Source organism: Hypanus sabinus, chromosome 9, assembly GCF_030144855.1.
Source record: "Hypanus sabinus isolate sHypSab1 chromosome 9, sHypSab1.hap1, whole genome shotgun sequence".
In the NCBI taxonomy this organism is placed as follows: Eukaryota; Metazoa; Chordata; class Chondrichthyes; order Myliobatiformes; family Dasyatidae; genus Hypanus; species Hypanus sabinus.
In genome coordinates, this window is record NC_082714.1 from 23,193,873 (window position 1) to 23,213,501 (window position 19,629).

General features: G+C 40.7%; 1 protein-coding gene across 8 annotated transcripts in view; it reads right to left on the reverse strand.

Moving 5' to 3' along the window:
- The window catches only part of mapk8ip3 (mitogen-activated protein kinase 8 interacting protein 3), a 195,373-nt gene that overhangs the window by 17,480 nt on the left and 158,264 nt on the right, over nt 1-19,629 (reverse strand). For 4 of the 8 annotated variants that reach the window (XM_059979252.1, XM_059979254.1, XM_059979249.1 and 1 more), the window contains 4 exons: nt 14,635-14,783; nt 9,120-9,291; nt 8,229-8,342; nt 1,504-1,542 (listed from right to left, as the gene is read on the reverse strand). In XM_059979252.1, the coding sequence (XP_059835235.1) occupies nt 1,504-1,542; nt 8,229-8,342; nt 9,120-9,291; nt 14,635-14,783 (474 nt within the window). The remainder of the gene's footprint in view (nt 1-1,503; nt 1,543-8,228; nt 8,343-9,119; nt 9,292-14,634; nt 14,784-19,629) is intronic. The other 4 variants (XM_059979253.1, XM_059979256.1, XM_059979255.1 and 1 more) reach the window with 2 other exon arrangements.

The following is a 19,629-nucleotide window of genomic DNA, read 5'->3' on the forward strand; positions in this document are numbered from 1 at the left end:
AAGAATGCCTATTAATGTCTCTGTCTCCACTTATTCCTCGGCTCATCTGCATAGCTCTGATCTATACCTTTATTACCTTTATAATCCACTTTAACACTACACCTATTTGAGCTCATCCACATCTCTGACACTTTTACTCGCTCATTATCCCATGGGTTGATGATCTCCATCAATTCACCAAAGCACTGATACCCTATTTTACCCTGATTTACCCTGATTTTACCATTCTCATTCTCTTGTTCAAGAACATTGCCTCTCTTGGCCATGGACCATCTTGTCAACTGTTGACTCCGTTGAAAACTCTGGAATTCTCTTCATAAACCCAATAGTATTCAAATTTTATATAAATCCTTAGGATGCATTCGAAATTAGTGTATTAAAACAGGCTTCACTTTGTTGTGTGTTTAAAACCTTTGATGTAAATTACCCAACAGTCCTAAAGTTCATTTAGAAGAGATTGGTTGTCAAAGCTGTTGAAAATTAATTCCAGGAAGGAAAATGGTGTGGGGCCTGATGTGATAGATCTCTGTGTTCCCTTCAACCACGAATTTGGATACTTCTATTCAATAGTTCAACTCTCTTAACCAAGAGGGTGCAATAGTTTAAAGTTTTGCATTATGTCATAACCTACAGTTGGCAGATAGAATTAAATCAAACTAGTGTTCCATTACAGCCATTAATGATGCTCTAAACCTAGACAAAGAAGATATGCTGGGGGATCTAACCATGGTAATTGTTCCGTCTCCAAGCTGGTTCACCACTGGCACACTTGTTAGCAAAAAGTTGGAGAATTTCATTTTCTGACCAGGTTAACATTTGATGTTCTGAGATCTGTCAATAGTTCAACACTTCAGTGCCTGACAGGGATATACTTGTTCAACTACATTTTTACTTTGCTTACATGCAGTTTAAAGCACCTGAACAACAGATATAGCAAAATACTACTTGGGTTTTTCCTCCTAAGAAAATTTACTACATGTCCAAAAAAAAATCAAATCAATTTTGACCAAATTACTGCCAATTCCAATTTTGTCATATTACCACTAATAACTACAATAATATTGTACTTCGTAACATTAAGCATGAGATTAAGCTAAAGTGAACCACAAAACTGATTCCTAACCTGTACCAATCCATTTCAATTGAAAGTTTTAGTCTAATTCAGATAAATCAGCAACATGTCAAATTCTACACTTTTAGCCAAATCAATATTTTCTGAAAATAGTTTGATTGTATTTCCCAGTTTATGTAATAGAGAGATAATGTATTTTCACTTTTAAATTCTAAGAAATAAATATTCCAAAATGCTTTCCAAAAGATCAAGTGATAAAAATGCAAGATTTACTAATTTTATTTGAATGAAGAATTTATCACTAAAAGACAAGTGCAAAATCCACAAGTTGACAAATGAGAAGCAGACAGAATGCGTGAGGCATGATGGGAAAAACTATTATTTAATAAAGTATGACACATCTAAAACAAACAGTCAGCTTTTGAACTTACCCCTGAATCCCAACAGTTGACCTCGGTGCAAAACTACAGCTGGAAGAGGGAAGGCAGAAGAAGAGATTCAGAGAGGGAAGGACGGAGGGAAAGGTAACTGCAGATAACACAAAGCTATTAATGGGAGAGCTAAGGGGATAGGAAGGGATCTATAAAGGTCAGGTGAACTCTGCTCACCAATTACAAATATACTCTTTGATTAAATAAAATTATTTCTTATTTAATACATCTCCAAAACGCACTTTTGGTTATAATTATCAAATAGATCATTTTTGTTAGAAGAATATCAAACTACCCAAGTAAAAACAGTGAGTTTTAATCATGTTTTGCTCTCATCCGTCTGATTTAGCTGATCGAGGATCTGACAGTGGTGAAGATGTTACAACAGACCTCAGAAATTATGATAAGGGAAATAGCCAGGCTTTCTAGTCCTGATCACGTGCAACACTCCCTGCTGTTGATGCACGGGGAAAACCAGGATCACAGCCAGCTAACCTGCAGACTATGCCTTTTGGCTTCAACAATCCAATCTGGTCATGGTCCACAGAATGCCTGTGTAGTCAGAAACCAATTGTCTTTAAGATGAGTTAATGTGTAAGATAGAAAGCTGGCAGAAAGTGGGGATAAAGCATATTTCTGAATGCAAATAAGTCTATGTCACAAGCAAATAACTCCATCGTAATACTTCCACTATCACACACTTCATCTAAGGACCCAAATATGAAACTATAGTACACTATCCTCAATACCAATCCAAAATATTTAATTCGCATATGCTACTTCTATTAACTAAAAGCATTAATTCAAGTCAGTATTTCCAGTGCAAAAGATGTGCTGGAGACTTACAAACTTCAAAGGCCTGCTTCTCGTCTGAATCTTATTTGGAACTGAGCTACTCAAGTCTACCCCGAACTCTTTGCACTTTGATTCATCAGAACTTCATCAGTAATCATTTGGCATTTGCCATAATTCGGACCTCAAAGTTCAACCTCTTTGCAGAAGGATAAGAAATGCAAGCAATCTCACAGTAGACTAATTAACAGTATGGTTTTAACTCCATTGTAATACTTTACAAGCAGAATGCTTATTAAATATATGCGCGATTGCGCTGAAACTCAAGATAAGATGAATTACTCATCCAGTCAGTTTACATATCATTTGAAAAGATGCAGACTTCTATTTCAACTCCATTTCTACCAGTTGGTCTACACAAAAGCTCTATGAAGTGTGACATGAAGGATATGTGCTCTGAAATTGCAGCCTTTTGAACTTTATATTAATGCATCATATGATACAGATTATTTGTTTGCAATATTGTGCAATATCCAACAACTATTGATTCATTTGCCAAGGCATTATCCAGATTTTACTTTTTTTTATTTTTACTATCTTCTTTCAGTTAGTCCTGACCAAGTCCCGAAATGTCAACTGTACATCTTCCTATAGATGCTGCCTGGACTGCTGCATTCCACCAGCATTTTGTGTGCGTTGCTTGAATTTCCAGCATCTGCAGATTTCCTTGGCTAACAAACATGGCCCTTTCATCTACTGTGTGGGTAACGCCCTGGTTAATTTTTCACTGCTAACAGTGTTTAGGTTATTGTTAGAGTTAAGGGGTGCTTAGGAATATGGCCTATCAATCAGGAGAGAAGGCTGGGGTGGTGGGGTTTGTGCCTGACACTGGTGGGGCTCTCAGTCTTTGTTCGATGGGAAATGAAGAGAGAAGATGCAGGAGAGAACCAGTGTAGGATTCGATCCGGAAGGGACTGATCCGATGGAACAAGGTGCGGGAGTCTACTGGGGACTGGTGAATATGACTTTTGGAAGATTTGAGCACCGACCTGTGCACATTTGACTGTTTAATTATAATGGGGCCCTTTTTGTTTTTTTTCTCTCTTTTCTCTCCTAACTCTTAAGTTAATATTCATAAATATACTTCTTGTAATGTTATGCCGTGTGGGATCTGTTATTTCCTACAATGAGCTGTAACAGGGCAGCCAACCACACAGAATTCACACAAACTGGGGTTTGGGTGGGCAAGACATCCCAACATCACTGATTCGGCGGGAGTAGAATGTATATACCCTAGACATACGACGCTGGAGAAAGGCAGGTTTCTCAGTGCTGAGCTGGGAGACTGCCAGTGAGGGTGAATGAGCCATTTCCTGAGGATTCCGGGAAGAAAGGGCATTTCATGTGCTATATCAGTCCTGCTACAACTTGTAATAAAGTATACTTCAGTCATTCCAATTAATTGACAGTATAATTGTCTGAAGGTGCAGGAGAAAGTGTTTTAGATTCTGAGACATTGGATAGGATCAGGGTAGGAAAGGGAGCCACAGAGCTAGGGTCAATATCCCCACAGACTGATCTGCTGGTCCACTTTAGCAGGGTCATGTGACTCAAACTAGTCTGTTGGCAGAAAATTAGTGAATGACACAGAGCAATCAAAGGTTGGAAAGAGAGAAGAAACCTGGCTTTTCTCAATAGCATTCGCCTGAAATAAGAGATTTGTTAAGGCCGATGAGTTAAGGACTTTGATGAGACACACAGAAATTTGCATTTGGGCAGGTGCATTAAGTCAAGGAAATGCAGAATAATTGGGAAGTGGTGCGAGAGAGAGAGAGACCTAGTATGCTGCTCCACAGATCTTTAAAGAAGGTAGAGACACAAGTTAATAAGATGGCTGAGCAGTTACAGAGGTTATTTTCCTATGCTAACTAATATACTTACATTGTGTGTGACCTGGCCAGGCATGGCTGGAGCACTGTGAACAGTTCTGCTCATTGCAAATTACATAAAGATGCTATTGAACTGCAGAAGACGTTATACAGAATCACAAAAGTGTTGACAGGAATGGAAAATTCTAGCTAAGCGGAACAACTAGGCTGCCTGGGGTTCTTTCCTTGAAAGAGAGGAGATTAAACGGAGATTTAATCGGGAGTTTTAAACTATGAGTGGCCTAAACAGAGTATTCAGAAAGACCCTATTTCCTTTCAATTCAAAACTTAAATTTCCTAAACCAGAATTCTAAACAGTCCTTGCAGATGAGGCAGTTCATCACGTAAACCCATCAGTGTAACTTCTTGCATCTGGTGCTCTCAGCTAAGATCCTCTACACCAGTGAGACTGGACACAGATCACTTTGTCAGGCATCTTCACTCCATCCTCTTGTATCCAAAATCTCCTGCTGGCCAGCCATTTTGAATCCACTTACCTACTCCCATACCACCATGTCTGTCCACAACCAACTCTACTGTTAGTTCAGGGGAAAAGCACCTCATATTCTGCCTTGGTAGTCTCCACTTCAAATTTACAGTAAACACTCATCACTGTTTTCCCTTATACTGCTGGCCATATCATCTCTTTCACCTCCTTTGCATGAGGGACTGTACGTCTATAGCCCAGCGGCAGCAGTTGGTGCAGTAAGGACAAGACATCCACACTCTCTCCATCTTTCCATTGCACTCACATTCACTCTTCCAGTTTCCCTCTTTACCTCCTTCCCTTTATTCAATGGTCCACCGTCCTCTCTTACTAGATGCCATCTCCTTCAGTCCTTTGTACTTTCGCCTATCACCTCCCAGCTTCTTACATTATTCCCACTCTCCCCATCACTTAACTACCCATCATCCCACTCTCACCTGAATTGGCCTATCACCTGCCAGCTCCTGCTCCAGCACCTGCTCCTTTTTATACTGGCTATCACTCTTTATCTTCCAGTCCTGATGAAGGGTCTTGACCCAAAATGTTGACTGTCCATTTCCCTTCACAGATGCTGCCTGACCCACTAAGTTTCTCCAGTATTTTGTGTGTTGCTCCAGATTTCCAACATCTGCAGTCTTTCTTGTTTAACCAAGAGCCTTAATCGGCATGTAATTAGAGATAGACCAGCCTAGAAGATGAGGAACGATGCTCTTACTTAGGGGGTGATAAAGGAAGAAACCCTCATCACATTTAAAATTATTTGGACATGCTCTTGAAGAAATAATACTTGCAGGGTCATTAACATAGTGATGGAAGGTGGGGAACCATTTTTCACTTGACAGAAACATAATGGGTCAAAACATCGCCTTCTTTTTTCTCAATGATATAATTGAAAATGTCCTGTTCAGTTATATTCACTTTTACAGTGCTAGGATACAAATACAGGGGAATTCTTTGCAAATGAAGGATACCTTCATCCAATTTTATCCATCTACACTGTGAATACACCTAGACCTGTAACCTGGAATGCAATTGGCTTTGCTCAGGCAACCAGACAACGACATCAGAATTTCACATCGGAACTCTGAATAGCAGTCAGTCATTCACAACAGGTCAGTATTGCTTAGTGCAGGCAGCTCACTTTTGAAATAATTAATACAAAGACATTTTTTATTAAAATAAAGGTACGTTATTAAAAAAAGAATCAAGATCATTGTTAATAACATTGAAAACACTTACACAAAGATTGCAAACACACAATTATGCATCAACGCAGAAAGGCATGCACACATGCACATGCTCACACACAAGGAATTCTTCTTGTAATAGCAACATTTAATTAAATTGCATTAAAAACCAATGACTTTCTTACCACCAAAACTCAATTTTGCTTATAAAGTGCTGTAGAATAGAAATGATTTACAAATAGTAATAACTTACCAAAATTACCCTAACATAAATGAATTGTATTGTGAATTGGGTTTTTCTTTTTGCACTTCTGTTATATCAACCTAAGTATGAAATGTAGCTGGAGAATTTTAATCAACACAGCTTGGTTGCAAGATTAGGTATCCTTGATTACTGTGAAATGAGTTTACCTTTAAATTAATGGCCTAGAATTTACTTTAAAATTCAAATTTGCATTTGAATCATACTGTTTTATTATTGTAAAACCATCTGTGAATGGTGAATCATCGTGGAGCTTTGCCAAACTCACATCTTATCCTACCTAGGAGCCCACAAAGCTACTGCATCCACACCTTAACATTAAATTAATTTATTCATCTTTTCAATTCATCTGTCGCTCTCCCAATATTTCAATTACTTTGGTTAAGCAAACACACTGTCCGGCCTCATCATTCAACTAGTGACACTCATTGTCAGCTGAGTGTCACTTGACATTTGATACACCAGTTCCAGCCACTTACAAGGCAAAAGAGTTGGAAAATGCTTTATTAAGCAGACTCTAAAAGAAATACCCTCCTCCAAAAAACATTTTGGCTAAATTCAACAGTATTTTATTGAATTTTGTAAATTGCCTTGCATTTGTCATGGTGAGGTAATGGCTCAGATCAGAATTGGCTCAGTTCTGATTGAATGTTTTATATGCATGGCAATGTCCCAAGATTGGCCATGCAGTTGAGGGGAAGGAGGTAAAACCTTCAATTTGAGGCAGCTAAAAAAGGCCTGTTCACAAAATGGCAAATAGAACTTAGAAGTAGTAGAAGGCAGTCGTAGATCCCAGGGGATCAGGGGTTTGTGCCTCTGGTGGACTGTGTCCTCTCCAGGGCACAAGCCGGGGTGGGATGATTTAGAAATAGAACCTATTTCAGACGAAAACTAGGTAGCACAATGAAGTGCAACAAACGAAGCAAAAGTACAATAAATGGCAAGATAATAATGAGTGTGTGGAAGCAGACACTTTGATTTGAACATCCACAAACCCTCAAAAGATAGCAGGACAAGGAAATAAGACCATCAAGCATACGAGATGCTCTTCTTTATCGACGATGGCTCAGAAGAGTATAGAAGTAATCCTTGAAATGTATTCCACAGCTGTTAATATTCACTGCTCTAGTACTGGTCATGTTACAAGAACATTGGAGAGGGTACAGATGATAGCCCTTCACAATCAAGCGTTAATTGATGAAGTGGCTCAGATGGTTTGTCCTCAACGCTACTTCAGGACAGGCCACCTCCTCTCAGCGCACTGGGGAGGCAGAAACAAACCAGCTTAAGCAGCTCTTAACATTGATATCGTTAAACTAAACCACAACCTGATGCTTTTCTTAAAACACACAATTAATAACATTTTTTCCCTCCAATTGTTTGACAGCCCTAGTTAAGAGTCTATAAGGTATTTTTAAAAGTTATGCATGATTTTAAGCTACGATTTTGTAGACAAGTTTTGAAATCTAATATTCAAATCATTTGTTAATAAGAACAGATAAGCTCTCATGCATTACACATGCAGCGATTGGGATCCCCACTGTGTAGTTATGGGTACTGAGTTAAATTTCTACTCCTATGTATTATGGTCTTATGGCATGGTCTGCTAATCTAAGCATATTCCCACTTGTAAACCTGCAATATATTGATGAGAATAATTTAGTAAAACTGCAGATGACACCTTCTACATTTTGGAAAGGCCCCATCCACAAAAACACCAATGTCATCAGTAATCTTTAAACCTAGGACTATTAATGTACTGGTAGCACCTGTCAGAAATGTACAAAGTTGATCCAAAAACAATATGTAAATAAATTATTGAAATACACACAGTGTAAAAAAATGTACAGATACAAATTCGACCAGTAGAACATTTCAAGTTCAAGCGATACTTCTGGGAGTAAATAACACCCTGATAGGAAACACTTTCACACTCCATGTTTCCATCTTCTACTCAGAGATGTAATAGCTTTACTGCCATTTGGCATAGGAGATTTCCTGTCAACTTGATGCATTCAATTTACACTGAAAATCCCCATTACCTTCCAGGTCAGACCATGTCAACTTACTTTCAGTCAATGGGATAGAGATAACGACTCCATTTCCAGTTCCTACCCAAAGCCGGTTTCCGCCAATAAGCAAAGCTGTGATCCGCACAAAGGAGAACCCCAATTTTCCAGTTCCTGACAATTAAAGTGGGAGAGTTTTAGAATGAGTCAACGTTCAGATCATAACAGCACACAGCAAAAAGTTGGAGCTTAACTGCGCTGCAGAAATTTAAATATAATCTTTAAAGACCAAATCCAGTGATCCTGACCTAAACATTCTCACATACCTACTGGCACTCAGCAAACATCGTCCCTCACCCCCCCCAGAGAAAGGCTGTAAAACTGACTATTTACACTGTTCTGAATTTTTGCTGATCTTTCACCGAAATTCATTTTTAATACTTCACTTACTTGCTTCTATAAGCTAGTACCACTCCAAGAAAAAACTGATTTCATTACGGAACATTTCAGCAGTGTAAAATGCAGTACATTCCAATTTAAAAGGCCTAATGACTTCAGTAAAGCCACTACATCTCATTCAAGCGGCCTCAATAGAGTTCCCAACTCTCTTGCTACACCCTCAATTTCTTCAGTGGTTCAGTGATGGATGATGACCAGACTCTAATCTCAATCATCACTGAGCTCAAGTCTCAGTAGTTCTTGGTCAGACCTCTTGACAAAACAGATTTTCATCAAAAAACAGGAGTAAATTTACATTGAAACATATCACAATGCACAGTTGCCCCTTCCTTTTCCCTGGTACATTAAGTGGTCAAATAGGCCAGTGAGGCACAACTATGGCCTGTACAAAGCGAGGATTTTCAAACACTTATAATATTTTCTCAGCCAAGGTATAGAAGTTCAGTGCTTAAGTCAATACCAAACTTAACGTATGAAGGAAAGCATACCCACCTAACATCTTACTAACATAAGGCTCAATGTCAACATCCTGTAAATGCTGATGTGTATGTGCGTGATAGAGGCGCAGGGTAGAATCCAGGCGAATTGATATCCAGACCCCATCTCCAATCCATGCCAACTGCCGCACTTGGCTTTCCCTTCTTGGGTGGGCATCAAAAGACTTCTGTTGGAAAGTGGGAAGTTGAGATCAAGTAGATGATTCTACAGTTCTAAGTCCTTTAAGAATCACAGTGTGCTGGTGTTGTATTGTGATGGAAACCCTGACAACCTATTCTCCCACCTTCTTTCAGTGCAAGCATCGACATGCACATTCAATTGCAACATATTATGTGCTAATAGAGCAGAAGGTGGAGTAGTTTATCTAACTCATCCTTCCACCTCTGGGAAGGAATTCAGAATTCCAAATATAAGATACCGATTTTCCCCTCTCCAGCTGTACAGCTTGTATTTTCCCTCGACCCCAATAGAACATTGAAAATCATTCAAATAATTCCATAAATGTTGTGGGTGGTTAGAAATATTTTGGGGAGTATAACACTTAGACTGTGCTGTATGTTGACCTTAATAAGCTACCCAAAACCTTCTGTTTCATGTAATCACACACGCAGTCTTAAATTAACTGCATTGCTACAAGTAGCTGGCTACTGATTGGGAAAATTCAAGGTCAGTTCAATCATCATGTTTTCGTCTCGAACTTTGCTACACTGAAAACCAGTGATTTTCAATTGGGTACCTGTCATACAACCCATTTCATCTCCCCGTTCACTAAAATTTCTAACATGGCGAAATCAGAGGGTATGTTCCTCGACCAAGTTAAAAATACCCACACAAAACAATTGCTAGGAATTGATGGATCTGGGATACAAGCTACCTGTGTTATAATGGAATAAAGATCACATGAATGGATTTGTTGTACTTTGAATATTTATGTTACTCAAGTACAACAGATGATGATTTTCTTTTGGTTTGTGAAACAGAGTTCAGTTACTAGGAATCAAAGCTGAAATAAGTGTACCCTAATGTTATCTAACAGAATAGTTAGCTTAATCACAACTACTGCACTGTTTTAAAAATCATGTATTCTACAATACAGTGCAAAAGTATTAGACTAAGCTGCATAAGACTTTTGCACAGTACAGTATCCATCTAGAGCAAAGAGCAAGTTCATAAATCAGGCAGGAGCAAAGGATCACACACAAAGTGCTGGAGGAACTCAGCAGGCCAGGCAGCATCTATGGAAAAGAGTACAGTCGACGTTTCGGGCCGAGACCCTTCGGCAGGACTGGAGAAAAAAAGATGAGGAGTAGATTTAAAAGGTGGGGGAGGGGAGAGAGAACCACAAGGTGATAGGTGAAACTGAGAGTGGGGGGGGGTGGGAGAAATGAAGTAAAGAACTGGGAAGTTGATTGGTGAAAGAGCGCAGGGCTGGAAAATGGGGAGTCTAATAGGAGAGAACAGAAGGCCATGGGAGGGGGTAGGACAATGGGCAGGCAAGGAGATAAGGTGAGAGAGGGATAAGGGAATGGGAAATAGTGAAGTTGGGAGAGGTGGTGGGGGGGGGGGTGGACCATCACTGGAAGTTAGAGAAATCGATGTTCATGCAATCAGGTTGGAGGCTACCCAATCAGAACACAAGGTGTTGTTCTTCCAATCTGAGTGTGGCCTCATCACAACAGTAGATAGGCCATGAATTGATATACCGGAATGGGAATGGGAAGTGGAATTAAAATGGGTGGCCATTAGGACATCCTGCTTTTACTAGTGCACAAAAGATGTTTGGAATGGCAAAAGTGGAGGGGCATGGGGGGGGGGGGATGTGGGACAAATGGCAGAGAAAATCATCACTCACATAGGTCATGAAATTTGTTCTACTTTTTGCAGCATCAGTACACAAAAAATTACAGTAGCCTGTAAACATCTCAGGCATCCCATACATGTGCCTAATGCTTTTGTACAGTACATGTAAAACACAGGATATGAATTAATGTTTGCTTTAAGGATATAAATATATTGCATCTTCTCCCTCCTTATTTCATTCAAATCTCTAGTGTTAGATGAATTTCTGATTGTACCAGCTTGGTTAAAAATGCTATGATTGAATTATTCTTAGTTCTCAAGCATTAAATTCACAGAACTCTATCTAACAGGGCCTCATTTGGTTTACAGTAAAGTGTCTAGAACAACAGCTTATAAACAGCATCAGATAAATTGGCATTCCAGTGATTAAGCACAATACAAATCCATCTTCTTTGATCTCAGCATGTTCACTACCAAAATAGACTGCTTATGAGACTGGAACAGAATGAGTTTATTTAGCTTCTTCCACAGCTAGAGTTCTAAAAAGAAACAGTGGGACCTGCAAAACAAGGAAGCAGTGGGCCAGCAAAATGCTGCAAGGGGGTTGGAAAGACAGAGGGTTGCAAAGGGACCTGGACGACAGTTCAGTACTTTAACAATAGTTGTGTAAAGTACGAAGTGGGATTCAGTAGAAAATGCATTGCTATTTCACTACTACATAAAGATAAATTGTATAAAGAGCATTACATCATAATGATTGCTCTACACCAGGAGTTCACAACCTGTGGTCCTCAGATCCCCTCAGTTAATGGTGAGGGTCCATGGCATAGAAAAGACTGGGAGCCCCTGCTCTATACATTCATGTTACTGTTGAAATAATTAAACAATCGAAATAAAACCTCTCCTCATCTGTCAGAATTAAAGGTAGGGACAGCTGATTCAGGTCACAAGGCACCCCACTGTTAATTTTCCAGATTATACAGAGAAACCCAAATTCATCAACATAGAAGACACTCAAGCTTTTCACTGGAATAATTGTCAGTATTTAATCTCAGAAATTACATAAATCTAACCTTAATTTAATAGCTTTTAATATTTTGAAAACGACAAACTTGATTAGCAAGAATAAAGCCTTGGCAATCAATCAGCCCGTCTTAGTTTGTGCATTTCTGCCTCATTTTGAGATTAACCAGCCAAAGGCAACTACCATTTTAAATGTACTCATTCCAAATGAAATACCTAAAGTTGCTCAGCTGACATGGAATAACCTACTTTGCATAAAACACAGCAGGAGGGATAAAGCAACAGATAATGAATTATATAGCTCTATTTTTCCAATGCTCGCTTTTAATCAGAAAGGTAAGAAAAAAAATAAGTAACAAAACCAGTTAAATAAAAATGGGTGAAGTTGTTTTTCTTCCCCACTTATTTCAACAATTGAGGCAATTTATTATTAAAACTATTTGGTTTAAAAATCGATCCCTATCTAAAAACACTTAAGTCATCATATTAAACTGTCAGAATTATTCTACAAATCCTCCGTCTCTGTCCAAGTTCCATCAGCATACATTCTTCAGTATCTTGAGATGTGTCTTGTCGGGCTTTATGGGAGACAAGGGAGGAATTTTCTGGGGACTCGGACAGAGAAGTTCAAATGTTTTCTGGCTGCAGTTGGGGTGCCAGATGACTGCTGAATAGCAAATATGGTAGCTTTCCTAAAGAGTGCAACTAGGATAGATCCATGAGTCAGTGGCAAGGAGGATTTTTGGAAAAACAAATCTGAGAGATAAGATTAATCTAAGCTTGCAATGACTAGTCTTAATCAAAGATAATCAGCATGGTTTTGTGAGAGAGGACATCCTGGTTGGCTAATTTGATTGAATATTTTAGGAGGTAAAAAATTTATTGATAAGGGTAGTGTGATTGATGTTAACTTTAATAAGGAGATACTGGAATCTGGAGCAACAAACGCAGGACCTGATATAGGGTTTCAACCCAAAATATCAACAATTTCATCCCTCCCACAGAAGCTGCTCAAACTGGTAGGATCTTCCAGCAGATCATAGCTCAACTTCAATAAGGCCTTTGACAAGGTTCTATGTGGGGAAATGTGTTCTAAAGGTTTAGAACTTTGGAATGCTGGGCAGAGGGTGATGGGGAGAGTTGCTTTTAGGATAAGCATTGCATCGTAGGAATCTGTGCTGGGACCCTTGTTGTTTGCAGTGTACATTAACCAATGAGATACAAGTGGAAAGATTAGCAACTTCATGGCTGACAATGGAAAGGGATGGTGTCATTGATTGTAACGACAATCGTTGGGAGGGATGCACTGATACTTGGGAGGGATGCACTGATACTTTGGAATATGTCAGTGTCAGGAAGGAGGAAGTGTCAGAGATCATGGCACACGCAAAGGTGGATAAATCCCAGGACTTGATGTGGATCTATCTTAGGATGCTATAGAGTCAAAGGAAGAGATTTGAGGTACCAGAAAAGTGAAGGCTAGGATAGCTTCCTTAAACAAAGGGTTGCAGGGGTTATTCAGAAAATTACAGGTAAGTAGGCCTTACGTCAAAAGGAAACTATGGGACATAATTTTAATGGGGAGGATTTATGATCAATTGTAAAAGCAGGAACCAAACTCTTAACTCTGGAATGCCCCAAGCTGTAATAGTATCACGCTAATTGCTCTGCTACTGTGGCAATCATATATATGGAACAAGCTGCGAGAGTTAGCGGTACAATCAGATATGATTCTAAGGCATTTGGACAGGTACTTGGAAAAGGAAAGGAATGGACGGATATGGGTGTAATGTGGGATAATGGATTAACATAGACAGCTACCAGAGTTTCAACGGAAAACTTCTTTGCTGTACAGCTCTATATGGCCTGGGATAGAACATCTCAGTTCAATGGAGAGACTGGACAGGCTGTGCTTGTTTTCCTTGCAGTGGATAAAGCTGAGGAAGAACCTGATTGAGGAAGACAAAATGATGACGGGCACAGATAGACTAGATAGTTAGGAAAACTTTCCCCCACAGAAGTGTATAAAAGTAGAAGGTATGGTTTTAAGGTAAAGTGGAGGATGTTTGGAAGGGATCCAAGGAAGAATTTTTTTTCCACCCAAAGATAATCTAAAATTTTAACAGTCAATCATCCTTTGGGGCACTCTTCTGTTTCCGTGGAAGTTTGTGAAGATGAAGAATTTCAGGTTGAATATTATACTGATTTCTCTGATACCAAATGGAATCTTTGAACATATTGTTTCTACACTTGGAATGCTTTGCACTTGGAGAGACCCATATGTAAGGCAGTTGGACTGCCAAGACACAGGAAGCTGGAAGTCTAGTGCTGGAAAATGGAATGGTCAACGTCGGCATGGTGTGCTGAAGAGCTGCATGAATATCACATTGCCACCAACTATGGCAGCAACCATCCACTGATCAATGCATAAATTACCCAGGAATGAATTACATCTGAATGTGGTCCTTTCTCCGCACACTGTGCAAATGCAGACAGATGTGCAGATATGTAGAGACAGATGTGGTCCGTGTAAAGACAGGCATATAGACAGGCAAACAACTATGGAGATGGAGATATCGAAAAGCAGAATAGCTGATAGATACTTCCAACATCACATAACAGCAGCTAGACTTCCGAAGCTGTGCTCAACACAATATTACTTATCTCAGATTTGCCAAGAGCGTACCTCAATCTGCATTGTTTTAGGCTGAATGACATGGATCTTGTTCTTGTAGCCACACCAGACTTTATCATGCACCACAGCCATGCAACGGATGGAATGGTTTGGACGCCGCAGGTCCATAAGGTGGTAATTACTCAGATCCCACTGACCATCTGTTCAGGAAAAGAGCATATTGTTTCTACAACAGACAATTGCAAGTGTGGCATTATTTTCTCCCAATTTTCCTTCTGAATCTCTCAACCTCTTTGGTAACATGCAATGAGAGACATGTTCTTAATGAAAATCATAATGAATTCTGCAATACACTGCTTGTGATCAGGACACATTGGATTAATTAATAATTCTGAATAGTATTCTTATTCCCATATAGTTAATTTATTGACTAATCTTCACAAATAAGGTTAAAAGGTACACCTCTGGCACAATTCTCACACAAGGTTAATAGGGGCAAAGGAACCAGGGATCCAGTAAGCTTAAAGGCTGAATGTGAATCAACAGAGTGCATCAGTGCGATTCAGTATCAGTCTGATAAGCCCGACCTCACTTGCAGGGAAGTTGATGGAGAAAATTCTAAGGGACAAGATCTACCATCACTTCGATAGTCAAGGCCTGATCAGGAATAGTCAGTATGGTTGTGTGTGTAGGAGGTCACATCTAACAAATCTTCTGAGGTTTTTCGAAGAAGTAACGAAGGGACAGATGAAAGTAGGGCAATGAATGGTATCTATATTTGACAAGGTTCAGCAAGGCAGGCTGATCTGGAACATAAGGTTAATGTGCAAAGTAAATTTATAATCAAAGTACAGATAATTTCCAACTCTGAGATTTATTTTCTTGCAGGCATTCACAGTAAATACAAAGAAATACAATAGTATCATTGAGATAAAGACTGCGCCCAACAAGACATACAACCAATGAGCTAAAGACAGCAGTCTGTGCAAATACAAAAATAAAAAATAATAATAATAAGCAATAAATGTCAAGAACATGGAGATGAAGAGTTCTTGAAAGTGAGTCCATATATTGTGGGAACAGTTCAGTAATGGGGTGAGTGAAGTTATCCTCACTGTTTCAAGAGCTTGATGGTTGAGGGGTTATAACTATTCCTGAACCTGGTGGTGAGAACCCTGAGGGTTCTGTATCACTTTCCTGATAGTAGCAGTATAGAGAGAGTATGGTGGGAGTCTCCTTGATGACAGACGATGATCTCCTACGACAGTGCTCGGTGTAGATGTGCGCAGCGTTGAGAAGGGCTTTACCCACGTGGACTGGGCTCTCCCCTCTCCATTTTGTGGGCCGTTCCATCCAATGGTGTTGGTGTTTGCATGCCACACCGAGATGCAACCAGAACAGATGCTATGAAGTGATAACACCAAGGAATTTGAAGTTGCTGACTCTTTCAACCTCTGATCCCCTGATGAGGACTGGCTCATGGACCTCTAGTTTCCTTCTCAAAGTCAATAATCAGCTCCTTGCTGACATTGAGTGAGAGGATGTTGTGGCACCACTCAGCCAGATTTTCAATCTCTCTCCTATATGCTGACTCATCACCACCTTTGATTCAGCCAACGACAGTGGTGTCGTCAGCAAATCTAAATATGGCATTGCAGTTGTGGTTAACTTCACAGTGATAAATATAAAGTGAGTAGAGCGGGTGGGGCTAAGCACACTTGTGCTGATGGTGATTATGGAGGAGGTGCTGCTGACAATCCAGACTGACTGGCGTCTGCAAGTGAGGAAATCCAGGAGCCAGTTGCACAAGGAGGTACTGAAGCCAACTGTATGTCTTGAAGATAATTGATTGGATTGGAGGGGATGACAGTGTTGAATGCCGAGCTGTAGTCAATGAAGAGCATCCTAATGTATGCATCTTCACTGTCCGGTTGTTCTAGATTTGAGTGAAGTACAAATGAAATGGCAACTGGGCCTGTTATGACAGTGGGCAAATTGGAGTGAATCCAAGTCGTTCCTCGTGTATAAGTTGATACATTTCATCACCAGCTTTTCAAAGCCCTTCATCACAGTGGATGCACGTGCTAGGGGATGATAGCCTACGTACAGGGTAGGTACCAGTATAATTGAAGCCTGCTTGCGGCAGCTGGGTACCTCAAACTGCCAAAGTGAGAGGGTAAAGATGGTGGTGAACACTCCAGCCAATTGATCTGCACAGGTCTTTGGTGCTCGGCCAGGTATCCCATCTGGGCTGGATGCTCTCCGTGGGTTCACCCTCCTGAAAGACACTGTCACGTCGGCCTCAGAGACTGAAATCACAGGGTCGTCAGGAGCTGCGACAGATTGTGAATGTACGACCATGCTTTGATGGTCAAATTGAGTACTGAAGCCATAGAGCTCATGAGAACGAAGACGTTTTGTCACCTATGTCGCTTGGTTTCACTTTAAGGGAGATGATAGCATTCAAGCCCTGCCACAGCCGTCGAGAATCCTTCAGTAATTCAAGCTTTGTCTGGAATTGCCACTTTGTACACGAGATGGTTTTCCTAAGATCGTACCTGAACCCCTTGTATTTTACTTGGTCGTCAGGCCTGAACGCTACTGATCTATCAGGAGATTGTGGATCTCACAGTTCATCCTGGTTGGGGAAGACTGAATGACTTTGTGGGGACATACTCATTTATGACTGTTTTTGTATGTCACATGGGATTCGGGGAGGCGGCAAGCAAGGCAGATTCAGAAATGGCTTAATGGTACGAAACAGGGTGATGGTTCAAGGTCAATTCTCTGGAGCCTGTGACTAGTGGTGTGCCACAGGATTAGTCTGGGGCCACTTTTATTCATTATTTATGTAAATGACTTGGATGTAAATGCACATGGCACAATTAGCACGTTTGCTGATGATACTAAATTAGGGGATCTTGTTGATAGTGAAGCAGGTGACCTTGAATTACAAAGAGATCTTGATCAGTTTGGGAGATGGGCTGGGGAATGGCAAATAGATTTCAACTTGGTTAAATGTGAGGATGCATTTGAACAATCAAATCAGGATAAGACGCACAAAATGGATAGCAGGTCACTGACAAGTGTGCTGGAATAGAGGGACCTGGGAGCAGAAGTGTATTGTTCACTGAAAGCAGTCATGCAAGCAGACAGGGAGTGAAGGAGTTTAGCCTGCCATCCTTCATCAGTCAGGGTGTATAGTTTAGTCACCGTATTATTGCAAAGACATTGTTACGTTGGAAAGGGTGCGAAGAGATTCATGAAGATGCTGTCCGAACTAGAGGGTCTGATTTATATGATGAGGTTAGCCAACTTTATCTTTATTCCTTGCAGCATAGGAGAATGAAAGGTAACTTCAAAGAAGTTTATTGTATCATGAGGGTTATGAATAAGGTGACAGTCATAGTCGTTTCTTCGGGGTTGGGGAGCCCAAACCTAGAGGGTATGGATACAAGGTATCAGGGCAGAGAGATTTAAAAGAGATCTTGAGAGAAATGATTCTTAAGGAGTCCATTTAGAATGTGCTGACACAGAAAGAACGTGCAAAGCAACTTGCAGGGCAACGTATAAACCAATTTGCAAAATCAGGATGAAACAATAGCTTGCTGATTAAAGAAGCGATACAGGTAACGGGAAGACATGCTTAACGGTTGAACAATAACGGTGTTAATGCGCTGAGGCTGATAAGTGGGCCAAAGGGTAGTCACATTTGTAATTTTGTAATGAGATTAAGGAAGAATGTCTGCACCTCACATGGGTGCAACTCACAAAGTCGTAAACAACTAGGGTATAAAAAAACTGTGCAAAGTGTAATTCGGCACTCAATCTAGCAGGAGCTGGTTGGGTCCGACTCTGCAGACTCGAAAAATAAAGTTTACCGTTCTGCAAATTGCTGAGACTCAGTGTGTTTCTGACAACGTGGGGGCTCGTCCGGGATCCACACTCCGGCCGCGGTGGACACGAGGAAGGACATCGGAGACGGTGCACCCCGCCGAGTTTGGCGGTCCCTGACTCCTTGCTCGTCGCTCCAACGCGGCTTGAGCGAGTGATATCCGGACAGCGCAGAGCGGTAAACGGGGAGAAGGGGACAGTACCTGGTACTGGAAGTCCCCAGGACGCACCGGGTAAGTGCCTACTATTATAGTAGAAAGGTGCGGGAATAAGTAAGGACGGAGAAGACCGGGATCGCTACCCGGGGGTCCTCCTGATTAAGTAAGAGCGGAATAAGATGGGAGGGGGTGGCTCTAAAAAGAAAGAGGAGACGGAGAAGACCGGGACCATACCCGGGGGTTCCTCCTGATAGCCCCCTCGGTAGAATGTTTGAGAATTGGGGATGTGGAAGACTAAAAGGGAAACAAAAGAAAAAAAAAATGATACAGTACTGTTTAATTTGGTCGAAACAGCCGATAGAAAAACCTGCGGTCTGGTGGCCGTGGCTTGGGTCTGAGGAGGATTGGGTACGACAAGCCTTAAACATTTACGTTAATTCAAAACCAAGTGTAAAACCGGAAGAAATTGCTTATGCTTTTTGTTGGGCTCCCTGGCCAGGAGTAACAACAAAGAGTTTTAAATTGGGCATTAAAGGGGAGCGGAAGTGGGACCCACTCGATCATTTACCCCCTCCCTATGTCCAGCCTTCTGCGCCCCTTGCGGGAGCAGAGGGAGGACGTGAAGAAAGTGAAAAAACAGAAGAAATAGACCCGGAGAGGGAAGAGAGGGATGTTAGGGAAAAAGCAAAAGCAAGGATCGAAACAAGGAGTGTGACAGGAGCAGATAAGAAAAAGAAAGACGAATTAAAAAAGGAAGAGGTACAGCTGTGTCCCCTTCGAGAGGTTCCAATGGGAGGAGAACGGGGAGGAACAGGATTTGTAAACGTCCCTCTGACAAGTACCGAAGTACGAGGATTTAAGAAAGATATGAAAACTTTATTAGAAGATCCAATGGGACTGGCAGAACAGTTGGATCAATTCTCCAAGCCCCTCCGGGAACCAAGATTGGGACCAAAACCATTGGGGTTTCCGGAATAGGAGGAAAAACTATGCA